The sequence below is a fragment of the Acanthochromis polyacanthus genome, chromosome 14 (genome assembly GCF_021347895.1).
Source record: "Acanthochromis polyacanthus isolate Apoly-LR-REF ecotype Palm Island chromosome 14, KAUST_Apoly_ChrSc, whole genome shotgun sequence".
In the NCBI taxonomy this organism is placed as follows: Eukaryota; Metazoa; Chordata; class Actinopteri; family Pomacentridae; genus Acanthochromis; species Acanthochromis polyacanthus.
In genome coordinates this window covers 8,648,381-8,661,750 of record NC_067126.1, presented here as the reverse complement: position 1 = coordinate 8,661,750, position 13,370 = coordinate 8,648,381, and the positions used below count along the sequence as shown (strand labels likewise).

The window sequence follows — 13,370 nt, the reverse complement described above, 5'->3', positions numbered from 1 at the left end:
TTACTGTCAATGAAAACTGATGACTAATGATGTCTAATCTCAAGTTTGAGGCTATAGGATTGAATCAACAACCAATAGGAGATAAGAATACTGTTGACTGAAATATTACATTGATCCATAAATGTTTATCTTGAAGAAATAATGGCCACGGCTTTGGCTGCTACCACCTCAAGGACATAAAAATGGAAGACTTTCTCAGTTTATCAGTCATTTCTTCATTTGACACGAAGAACTTGCAGGTGCAGTTGTTGAGGCCACTTTCTTAGTCAATACAAAGGAAACAACACAAATGTACAGGGATCCGATCTGGATTCAACACCTTCTTTATGGCACTGTCACACTCTAGCGTATAGAGCCAGCGTATGAGGAACATATCGAATATTTCGAAAAATTGTTTATACGCACAACTTTTCAGCGTTTGCGGTTGATTTTCAGTTAATGACCGTTAGAGTGACATGAGCCTAGCGTACCGTCAGCGTATGAGTAGCGTAAGAGTAGCGTATGCATAGCGTATGTCAGCATATGTCAGCGTATGTGATGTGATGTGTATTTGAGTTGGACGTATACCGACATATGAGTAACGTATATCAGCGTACCTCCGACGTATGAGAAACATATGCGGAACGTCAGCCTAACGTATGAGGAGCGTACACAGCTGGTGATGTTGGGACCAACCCTGTCCAGCAGTTTATCATACATTTCTGGAGGCATGCGTAGGAAGTTCCTGAAGGCTCTCTGATCTTCATTTCTCGATCCAACCATAAGCTGGTCATAAAGGCCAAATTGACGCCACCTTCCAATCCAAGGTTTCACCCAGATTGCACGTCTCATTCTACGCCTTCTTCTTCTGTGTCTAGCATACTCAACTGCCAACTGTAACAAATCTTGGTGATGTTACAGCACAGCAACCTCCATCTCTGAACTGCTGGTACAAACTGATACAGATTTGGAAATGTGAGACTTTATATACCCCCCATACGCTGGAAATACGCATGTAATACGCATGGGATAAGTTGGCTGTACGCTCAGAACATGTTAGGCATAAGTTGAGTACGTTAGACTGTCGTTAGAACTACCATCATAACATTAGCCATTCGTTAGACACACATCAGACACACATTCATTATACGCTCCTCTAACGCTAGGTTTCCTGACCCACTCAATTTCAACGTATCAGAAGCGTACTCGACGTATATGTAACGTACCTTCAGCGTACCTCTAGTGTGTTCAGCGTATGAGGAACATATGAGGAGCGTAAAATTCATACGCTGAAAATTTTTGTGCATGTTCAAAAATTTTTTTGGCCGTCAGCGTACATCAGCGTACACCGACGTACCCCGGCGTACTAGAAACATATTCCAGTGTACCCCTAGCGTGTTTCAGCGTATGTCAGCGTATGCCCAAAAAGTCCTTACGTTCCTCAGACGCTGGCTCTATACGCTAGAGTGTGACAGCGCCATTAATCAGGGTTAGCATGCAGGGTTTACGTCTCAATAAACATGAACTGGAAAGACACAAATTTGACCCAAACTCCCATCAATTTCTTCTTGCTAAATTAACCACACATACACTTCTTGAACCGGCACCAAAAGATGACATCAATCTAATCAAGTTCTTTCTTTAACTGATGTCGATCAGCACAAACTTAAGCCCTATCTGCTGTCATACAGGTATCGTAAATGGAAAGCGCAATTAGAGGCAGGATCCTAGGGATGTCTATCTTAAACAACTGTCTTAATCAGTATTTGGCAACATGGTAATATTGCTGTTTTAGTCAGTGGACACATGATTTGGGCTGCAATGACATAAAACATAAACATATTATCTCTACCCAGAGGTCATTAAGCATCACAGAAGTCTTTGTCATTGTGTCCTTTGCTAATTAAACCCCTACAGTTGTCTCTCCTTGCCAACATGACCAGTCCTTAGTCTGAGTGACCACCGTCTCTCAAGAAACTTGATAGAGACACACCTAATTGATATCGGCCATAAATTGGTCTACTTTTGAACTTTCGAGGTAGTAAAAATACTTTGGTCGTAATTTTCCATACGACTTTCTTACCAAACAGGAAAAAAATGGTATTCATACAAAGCAACTGTAATGTTTTGGATTAAAAAAAACCTTCAAATAGGATATCTTCCACTACTGACTGTGCAATACCTTTTCGACGCACCACCTTTGGACAGTCATCTTTTTCTGTAAAAGCTACGGCTCAGTGGAATGCCCTGCCTGATGACATTAAGACTTGTAGTTCCATCAGCAGTTTTAAAAACAAACTGAAAAACCTGCTTAAGAGCACTCAGAACTGCAACCATTAATGTCTTTTTAATTGTCATTTATGTGTGACTGTGTGTACATGTCGACTTTTAAGAGTGTGTGTGTGTGTGTGTATAATGTTTTGATTCACTGTTATGTACTTTAGTCTAGCACTGTTCTTTTAATTGCTATTTGTGTGTGTGTGTGTGTGTGTGTGTGTGTGTGTGTGTGTGTGTGTGTGTGTGTGTGTGTGTGTGTGTGTGTGTGTGTGTGTGTGTGTGGAATATTTTGTTAACTGGTCATGTACTTTTTATAACGTAATGTTGTGATGTTTTTATTGTGACTTGCTGGGGGACTGCAGATGAAAATTAGCTTAAAGCTATCTCTGGTACAATGCATCGAATAGAAACATTTATGTTTAATATTGTACATGGTCCCTTCTTAAATAAACTCATAATAATAATAATAATAATAACCCTTTAGACAACCTCCCAACCATCAGCTGCACTGGAACACTCAGTACGATGATGATAATAGTAGAAGATGATGACTATACCTGGTCCTTCTGCCTTGACGATGGCCTCAGGTGAGATGCAGACTCCGCGGTCGTACAGCGGTAGCTCGCTGCAGGCCAGGCTGTCCGGCCAGCTGTGGTTGTAGCGCTTCATCACCGGTTCGCAGCCGTATTTGGCCCGTTCGCAGACCGCCTTGCAGGGCTTGATGGGTTCGTGCTGGAAGTCGATGGTGCAGATGGGAGCGTACATCGCACACAGGAAGAAGAGCAGATCTGGACTGCAGTGAGTACCTGAACAAGTCAGAAAACACAGACAGGTGCGTTACTACCAACGTTTTCTAACCAGAAACTGAGGATGTCTTTGGTTATATGAACAATAATGATATTTGAGAAACAGAAATCTTTATATTGTTTATTTTAAGACTGTTTTGGATGTATTGTCAGACAATAGGTGAGTTTTCCAACAACAGTAGTTAGATTTGATGCCTGTAGGAAACAATACTATTATCTAGATTATTTCCTTGATTAACGGATTAGTTGGTTGGCTTATAAAATGTAGAAAATAGTGAAAAACGTCCAAAAAAGGTCTTGTTTTGTTCACAACCCAAAGACATCCCATTACTGTCACAGAGGAGCAAATAAACCATAAAATGTTCCAATTTATGAAGCTGAAATGTGAAAATGTATATTTTTTGGTCACACAAATTACTTAAACCAGTTATTTATTAACAAAACATTTGATGTTTAGTTTGAGAGTTGATAACTAATCGAATATCAGTGAATCGTTGCAGCTCTACTACCACGATGCGCAACAAACTGGAGCATTTTGTAGATATGTGAAGGATGAGGAGCTTGTTTGGCTGCTTCAGCTTTATGTCTGTATTCATTTTCCCCATTGACAACGTTCTTTGAAGGCTTTGAAAGGTCGTCAGTCTAAGTTAAGACAAAAGGTATAAGTCCATGTACATAAAAAAATGGAATTGAAGTTAAATATTACCACTAAAGGGACAAGAACATTTCAGGAAGAAACATCCAATTAGAAAATTTAAAATACAGCATTTTTTTTAAAATACAAGTTCAAATTAAAGAAATTATATTCTGCTTTGTGTGTCCTCTAGTGCCTTAGCTGCTTTTTTATGCATGTAAAATTACAGTTAACTTACAAGTTCACACCTTACACAGAAAGCTCTCGTTGCCAGCCTCAGATATTTGAAATTTCAAGTTCAGGCTTTTTTTTAATCTGTTACTACAAATTTGACCCATCAGAGCAGACTGGGCTACTGAGGAGGCAGGACTTCAAGAGACAGGAGCAAAAACAGAGCCTTTCAGACAGAAGAGAAACTCCAAAAATGTACAAAATGACAAAGATGCATTGTTGTTTTTTATTAACATTAAAGCATGTAAACATACTTTAGTAATCCCCACAAAATAAAATGATCAACCTGTGAATGACTATAATGTGGGCTCTTTAAAAACTATTTTATAATCTGCAGCTTTGATGGACCCCTTTACATGACTGATTATTTGGGGGAAATCTATTGTACTGCATTTCATTCACAAATTCAGTAACAAAATGATTTAAAATAGGTTCTCATGGTCAACAGAAGTAGTCACCATGCCAAAGACGATAAGACGAAATATGATTTCTCACAAACCGAGTGGTTTCCAAATGAAAATCCAAAATGGAAATAAAAACACATAGGGAACCAATTTCCAACTCAATAGCCTTGCAAAACCATCACTGAAATTCACGTACTGATGGTTGTCAATGTTCTTTAATATTTGGGAAGTTAAGTTTGCATTCCACTTGCAAAATGTCAGGCAGCAAGTTAGGCTAACTAGTTACCTTATATTTGTTAATATTACCTGATTAGCCTTTCTTGCTAATGTTAGCATTAGTTCAAATAAGATGGGAGGTTTAGCTTTTGTTTTTACTAAAAGCTGCTGAGGGAAAAAGACTTGTGTTTCTGTCATTTACCTTCATCTGAAGCCTTTAGTCGGCCAGTACAATATTTCCTTCTGGACTGTTGCAGAGTCGAAGTATAAAGAGGCGTTAAAAGAAAGTCAAATTTGTATTTTAGTGTTTCAGTAAATGTGTTTAGCTACATGATGTGGAAGTATTTAAAGCATGATTATTCAGCTCAGTTATTTTGAACTCGAGTTGTTTCTTTTCAGGACTCCCTTTTCTTACATCAGTGAAGGCGTGGTGCGTTCAGGGACCTCCGTTTGACCGCACACCGGACCTATAGAGACCACCATCCTGCTGCAGGTTTCACACAGACCAGAAAGAGTTCAGCGCTGGGCAGAGGACGGATCAGCACTTTTACTGCCTGAGGTTTGGCCGCGCAGCTTCACAATGAAGTCACAGAAATATTTTGAACTTGTGACCTGAAACTGCTTCCTGGTTTTTGGCTTGCTGGTCTTTCATTAGGACATTTTTCTGGTTGAAGCTTTGAGCCTTTCCACTGCTCTAACCTCAGCTGAGCTCTGAGTTTGGTCAGTCCCTTAATGTATTTCTAAGTATTTTATTTTGTATTCTAAGACAGAAACAACATGGAGGTTATTAAAGGCTTTAAATTTACATTTAAGGATTCTTAAAAATGAAAAATTTACATTAAAGGGTATTTAAAAAGCTGGTGAGTGAAATAAAAGCGTGAAACAGTCACACATTAATAGCACTGCAATAAAAAAATCTAATTTCTTTTAAAGAAAAACATCAGCAGAGCAAAGCAGTTGATTTAAATATGTGACGAGGTAATATTTCAATATGTGATTGTTTAAAAGGATCAAAATATTTAAGTCTGAAGTCACCGACTGTTAGAGGGATAAGAGTCTAGATTAAACTTCTTAATTAAACTTAATTAAACTTCATTGCACAGCTGCAGACACCACTGATATATAGCTATACTAGTATTCTAGTCGTGTGTTGCCGGACCCAACATGTAAACGAATATTTATTATCTGTGTTTTTACTAGATATCATCTGTAATTTAGCACAAACAGAGAAAATATGTGTAATAAGAGTTTAAAACACATTTTTCTATCCTTAATGTACACATTTTCCCCAAATAATGGCAAATATTTGGAAAATAAGGACTTTCATCTGGCCTAAATACAGTAAATTGTGTCACTTTCCAGTCAAATGTAAAGAGTAAGTTGTCATTTGAAAAAATACAGATTTTGGATCACAGTGTTCAGAGTTTAGGGGATTTTTTTATTATTTTTTTTTACAGTTAACACTTTTCCTCGCTTTTTATATTAGTTAATAAATTGTAAATTAGCAAAATAGGGAAAATCTGTTAAATAACAGGAAGCTTTTCATAGTAATTCCACTTAATTTCACTTATTCTTTCTTGCTGCAGCTTCCTTTGTATGTGTATTCTTAATATCGATATTTCAAAGATTGTATTTCTCTGTAACAACATTCTCTTAGCCACGGAACTCAAATTGTTTTTCCGATAACAACCAAAAACACAAATATATATTCAGATAATTAAATTAGTATAATAAATGTGCCTTGCAGGTATCATATTCATCATATTCATCGTGTTTACAACTAAATAGGTCTTAGTACAAAAGTGCAGCTTTTGTCTGATGGTAATATCCTTATTTCTGCAGGAATTTCTTCATAAAACTTTTGGACAATCTTAATTTGTGACATAATGACGGCGCTTGATGAAAATGGAGATAGTGCCTTCAAATACCATAATGAGGCACGGTTGTACCACATTTTATGACAGTTTATCTCACAGTTGTACAGAAAAATTAACCCACTGCCTGACATTAACCATCCTGCTGCTAGTGTGGCCAAAAACAAGCAGAAATTCACCCAAAAAAGCACCAAGAATCTCCAAAAGCAAATCTAAAACCACCAGATTTGAAGCCAAAAGTGCAGCTACTGGCTCTGAACGTCCACATTTAAAGGTTCCTTCTGCCCAAATCAGGTCACGATTCTGTTTACTTCAGAGTTTGAGCAAAGGAAGTGTGCAATATTTACCTTCTTCAGGTAGAAATGTGAAGATAAAGAAAGAGAAAACGGAGACATATCGTACAGAATATATTCAGTTTACCGAGTCAGACTGTGTGTTTACAGAACGTGCAGATCTGCAGAGCAACGATTCCACCTCAAATATTATACAGATTGTGATATTTGGTCTCAGCAGGTGTGTGGAGAGAAAACATCAGACCAGAATGTTCTATTCTGAGGAGAACAAGGTTACCGGGTTCCAGTCTGTCAAATGTAGAAATAGAGCTGGATGAAGTTCATGTAATGCAGCATGACTAGATCTAAATCTGTTGCATGCAAAGAACAAAATGCACCGTCATCAGCTGTTTTAGAGGTTGATTTCTTTGGTGAAAAGTCACAAAAACTTGAAGCTCAGGAACAGTTTTGCAGCTTCTTAGTGCACAGTCTGTTAATTCACAGCTCAGCCATGCTTCGTATACGGTAATGCAGCACTGCTTTCTTCAATTACACCAAACAAAATACCAAACTTTCAGAAACATTCAGCTGTTGAATTGTAGTCAGAGGCAGTGGGTTTAATCAGCCACAAACTTATGGATCTATGTTGTTTATCTAAATACCTTATCTTGTCCTAGTAGTGTACTTTCTGCATCACATTTAACCAACTTTTCAGCCAAATAAACCAAAAAATAAACACAGCGGCCACTCAGTGTGATATTAATTCCACATTCTCAATATATTTGGTCTCACAGAGCAGCTAGCCTGGCTGCAAACTCCTATTGTACATTAAAATACCCATATATAATACTGTATGCCACCCAGAAAGCTATTCTTCATTTGCTCCATGTACTCCACAATGTCTCATGCAAGTCTTAAAAAACAGCTAATTTCGCACTGCAGATGACAACAGATGTACAGCATGCAAAAGTATGTCATTTGTAAAGGGCTCCTGCAGTACATACTTAAAAGAAAAATTAAAAATATGCAGTTTGTAGCCTGCCGAAACCCCAAAACTTGTCTCCCGTTCAAAGTTCTGTTCAGGATTTACAGCTCATCTACCCAAATTGAGGAAAAAATTACAACTTCTGTCTCATTTTTCGGCATTTTTATCAGTCCCGACAGCACTTTCCTTTCACAAAAAAGTCTGCTGTTTCAGGTCTGAAGAGAGTTTTAAAATCTGCAACTTAAAGATAAAACCCAACGGTATGCAAAGTCTTTGCTTTGTAAAACTGTACATAGGACTATTGTGAGCACAGCAAGGCTTAAGCGTTGACATCTTTGGACGGCATCTGTCTAGATTTATAAACTCACTTGGTTCCAACTGAGGTAAACTGGATGGATAAATTATAGTTGCACAGCTCTCTGAGCTGCAGTAACTGAGTGGAGACTGGAAGCTTCTCTGTGCACAGATGCGAGGTGTTCAGGGAACATTGTTAAATTAACACTCTTGCCCTCCTTAGTACAAGTTTCTACATCTACCACCATCACAGGTAAATGATGAGCCTGTAGGAAACACTGAGATATGATAAATAATATGCAATTTACATCATGTTTGTGCATTCAAAGCATGGCTAGGAACAGGAAAGCTTCAACTCTCCCAATTGAAATGTCAAAAAAAAGCATAGAAACTTGATGTGCACCTGTGACATCATCACCTGTTTCTGTTGTTTTGTTATATTAAAATAATAAACATATATTATAAAAAAAAGAAACTCATCTTGCCTGCAGCAGCAAAGCAGTGAAGATTCAAAAATGACAATGAAATTCAAAACTGCTTGTCGTGAACCCACAGAAGAGTTTCATTTTTCAACTGGTAGAATCTAGAAACGTCATGTACCCAATATGCTAAAAAGTTACCAACATGTAAAGCTTGTAGAATGTATTATTTGCCATGAAAAGGCAAGAAAACAATGGAAGGTTTCAGTAATATCAGTTCAGATACTCAGTCATTTCTTGTGTTTTCTGGACTTCATCCACCACTCAAAGACAGACTCAACCAGAGGTTTATGTTCTCAACATTCTTCCTGAAACTAACTCTATGATAGACTGGAATATTCCTGCAGCAGCCACCCAGAACTGTGATACGTGGGATCTTGGATCGGGGCTTCAGTCCAACCAGAAACCAACACTGGGCTGGAACTCTGACCAACTCTTCAAACTATTCCTCCTCCATCACTGAGCGCTGCGAGCCAGCCAGTTCTTTTTGTTTTTTTACCCTTTATCTGCGAAAAAAAAGTAATCAGAGTAATGGTTTCCATAAAAATGTTTCCATAATCTCCAAGTGAAACGACGGTTTAAGTGCTCGGACCACATCCAGCAGCTTCGACTGCAGGGTTCCTCCTGAATATTCAACAAGAGAAGAAGGAATCACAGCATCTGGTCTGGTATAGAAGTCACTGGAAAACCGAGGATAAGTTCAGCCAGATGACAAAAAAACTAAGCTACAGGCTGTATTTGTATCGAGTTTGAAACTTCTGTCTCAAACATCACTATCTCATCAGTGGGTGTGTTGTATTTAAAAAGTAGAAAAAGCAAATATAAACATTTTATGTACCATCCAGCCTGCATCTAAGTATATGTGTCTATTTAATATCCAAAACTGGCTCATTTAATTCCACTGGACTGAAGTAGATATTTAAAATTTAATCCTCAAAAGCTCCAAGTAAACAATGCAATCTGCATTCTTGCTTTTTGTTTCTTGACCTACCTAGAAAAAGTCCATCAATGACTACAACTTAGTGCACACGCAGCCAGATAGCATAAGATGGCACCTTCCGTTGTAAAAAATAAAAATAAAAAAAACAACAACTTACTTTTAATGGTAATTTTTGAGGAACAGTTTATGATTTCTACAGTTTCATTAAATGACAGATATTGAATCACAGAGAAAAGTATTAACTTACATGTTAATCATAAAGTAAGAGGCCAAACTGTAAATAGCATCCGCATTAAAAAGCATTTTAAAAACCATGTTTAAAGATTGAAATTTTCTTCGTGATAGGTCGCTGCTTGGATTTCTTGTTAGTATTTCCCATAGAAAAGGGGAATTTTAAAACAGTACCATTTAGACAGCGAAAAACAGAAGAAAGCCGACCAATGGCGGGTTCAGTCTACATCCAAGTCCAGTCTACAAGTCAATGTTTCTGTCCAGCTGAAGCTCAGCAGAAGTTTGGTGCCTCAGTAGGATAATAAACCTGAACAATGAGATAAATTTAGTAGAGAAAAAATCCAAATAAAGGAAAATTATTGCTGAAGAATCGGAAACACAAGTGCATTGTTGGGTTGACAAATGTATCTGCAATTTCATGAGTCCACTGCTAAAAGTTTTTTTTTTTTTGCCTTTTTACCTTCCTAATTTCACAGTTTGCCTCCCTAAGAACTCCCCTCACTAAATCAATAACCTGGACAGCATGAGTCTAAATGTCTGCTAGAAGAAACTGGCAGCAAATTAGCAACACGTAGCTGCAGCTACTGTGAAATTCATGCTTCTAGATAGTTTTACAAACAGTTAAACAAATGTTGTTTCTCATGTTTTCTGGGTTTGTGCAGCCATATGACGATATAATCTCCTCTCCACTGCAGCATCAGTCCAGACAGCAAAGGCTAGTTAGCATCTATGATGGAAAAGTAAAGACACTTAACCAACAACGAAAGCAGTAAGATTGTCAGCATGCTTACAGTAGCTGAAGGGTTCGGTCTACCAACATTATGGACAGTGTTGTGTTAAGACAAGACTAATTTATCCAACTTTGTGCAAACAAATTCATGCCAAACTGACACATGACCTTCATAGAAAACATCCATCACTGATTGCAACTTAGTGGAAATACAAACAAGATAGCATAAGATAGCACATTGCATTGTAAAAAAAAAAAAAAGAAAGAAAGAAGAAAAATAGTCTCTTTTAACTGTAGGGTTTTTTAAGGAACAATTTATATTTATTTTTACAGGTTTCCTCAGTTTAGTTAAATGACAGATATCATTCCAAAGAAAGAAATCTCAGAAAAAAATATGAATTTACTCTGTTTTAATCTGTTCAAAGCATCTGCATTAAAAATCTGTGCTTTTGCAAACATTTTTAAAACCTAAATCATCACTATTGTACAGATATTTGGCATTATTAAAGAAAAATATGTACATTCAGGATCAAAAATGGCAAACTTTTAAAAAAATATATTATTTTACATATTTTTTCCTGTTTTCTGTAAATAGCATTTGCATTAAAAATCTGTATTTTTCCCCCTGTTTTTTAAATTACAGTTAATATTTAGTAAAGTCACAGAAAAAAGTTTTAATTTACATAGTGACTGTAAAAAAAGAAACATAAATTAAAATGTTGAAAATTGGAATTTAAAAAAATCATTGATTGTCAGTGTCATAGTGTGAAAATATACCACAAAAAAATGACTGCGTGGAAAATACTGTCTGTCACGGCAGTTGCAGTTGCAGGTTGTTGGATTGAAGGTTGGAAAACATCAAGTCGCCCATCTCTGGTGCATTGCTGTTTGTTCGCTAACGCTAACCACCGGAGTAGCATAAAAACCTGGACGAGATGGTCAAATGTTCATCACAACACCAAGAAATCTCACAAATAATCCACAGTTTGGCCACATTCTGGTGCTGATGGATGAACACGAGGATCATCACTCAGAGAAGAAGAGCTTTATGTCCAGACAGAGCACCGCTGTTCCACCTGCACAACTGTGTCAACAGAAACAGCCGTCAGTCCTCAGGCCTCGCTGTGACTGACTGACAGACGGAGCAAATATTTGAGGAGCAACACTTTCCTTCATAGGAGTGGATTCAGTGTTTCAAATGTTTATTATCAATCAGCATCTTCTCCATAATCACCAGGTGAACACTGTGAGCTTTTTAAATAGGAGGAAGAAAGTTCTCCCAAAGGAAACCGATGATTATATTCTCTATAAAAAGTTTAAAAAAAATAATAGATGTTTCTGAGCAGACATGTTGCTGCTGGATGTTTTACACTACACACTTTGATGAATTAAACATATAAAATTGTCTTTTCTGCTTTCTTTCCTTCCTTTCCATGTGTTTTATAACATTTTCTTCTCGTCTAAAATTAGCATTTAAAGGTACAAACCTGAAAATACTGTTTATATCATTATGGATTCACGTACTGGTTGTTTTTATTATTGTGTTTGCTCTTTAAAGTGCCAATAAACATGGAAAATGGCTCAAGATGACATCAAAAAACTGCAGAGTGAGATAAATAATAATGTTTGTCAATCCAATCTTTTAATGAGTTCATTAGGTTCATTAATTAGAAGTAACTAAGTACATTTACTCAGTTATTGTACTTTAGTACAGTTTTGAGGCAGCTGAATTTTACTTGAGTATTTTCCATTTTATATCACCTTCCACTATTGGGGTTTCTGCTCCACTACATTTAGCATACAGCTGAAGTTAACTTAAACATGAATGTTTGACACAATGGAGAATATATCAGGTTCTTAACATACATCATGTAGCTACACATTAAATCAGTGGTTTACTTTCAAAATCAGTGTTTCTAGGTTTCTTCAAAAAACTAACTAGACCAATAATAATAATAATAATAATAATAATAAACTTGTACAAATGGAAATAACATATGACAAAGAAAGAGTTTAAATTTCCATTACTAAATACTGCAATAAAATAAATCTTGTCAAGAAAAGAACCTTAAGAACTGCATAGATCCTTTAAAAGGTCAGTAACAAGAACAACAATAATAATAATAATCATAACATGGGGGAAAAAAAACTAAAAATAGATGGTTGAAGAAATCTTGTCAACCAAAGAAAACACCTTAAGAAACCTGTAAAAAAAATGAATAGCTTCTGCAAATTGGAGGAACGATGCTCAAGGATTTTTTTTTTAATTATCCGTTTAAAAATATCTAAAAAAAAAAAAAAAAAGTGAAAACGTCCAAATATTACTTAAAAAATAACTGAATATGTAAATATATGTTAAAAATAGACCTGTAAAGCTGAGGAAACTGCGAAACTGAAAGTGCCAGATAAACTTCTGCCTCATGTTTTCTGTTAGTCTCAGTCTGAGAGCAGTTAGTGAGTTAATTAAACCCATCAAAGAATGAAATGAACTCACCCAGCAGCCCCTCGAACTGCTCGATGGCCAGAACCGCGTTGTCCTGCGTGCTGTGGTGGAGGTGGTTCGGCATCTTGGTCATGTTCCACGGCATGGACCGGCACAGCGGGATCCGGACCGGCTCGCAGGACGCCGCCCGGACCGAAGCCGGCCACAGCGCGCAGGAGACGGCCAGCAGAGACACGCAGAGTCCCGGGGAGAGCATGACGGAGGGTCGGAGAGGAGGCACTGGATCTGAGTGAAACCCGGACCAGGACGCGGTTTTCCTGCTGATCTGTGGCTCCGCAGCAGCTGGAGGGAGGAGCCGCCTTCTGATCCAGACCTCCTCCTCCTCCACCTCCTCTTTATCCTCCATACTAACAGATAGATTCCTTTTAGATGAAAAGTCAACACAGGAAAAGCCTTTAAGAGCGCGTAGATGTGTGGTTAGTATACAAGTACACAACACGTGTAAAAATACTGCACTGCTACTAAAGCCCGTGCATTCATAGTAGAAGTACAGAAAACCTGCAGAAATACTTAAT

At 37.4% G+C, this 13,370-nt stretch overlaps 1 protein-coding gene across 1 annotated transcript in view; it reads right to left on the bottom strand.

The window, feature by feature from the left end:
* frzb (frizzled related protein) overlaps positions 1-13,140 on the bottom strand; it is a 29,421-nt gene extending 16,281 nt beyond the window's left edge. Inside the window, exons 1-2 of the mRNA XM_022193203.2 lie at positions 12,847-13,140; positions 2,814-3,062 (exon numbers count right to left, since the gene is read on the bottom strand). Of these exons, the coding sequence (XP_022048895.1) occupies positions 2,814-3,062; positions 12,847-13,051 (454 nt within the window). The 5' untranslated portion in view covers positions 13,052-13,140. The remainder of the gene's footprint in view (positions 1-2,813; positions 3,063-12,846) is intronic.
* Positions 13,141-13,370: the final 230 nt, after the last annotated feature.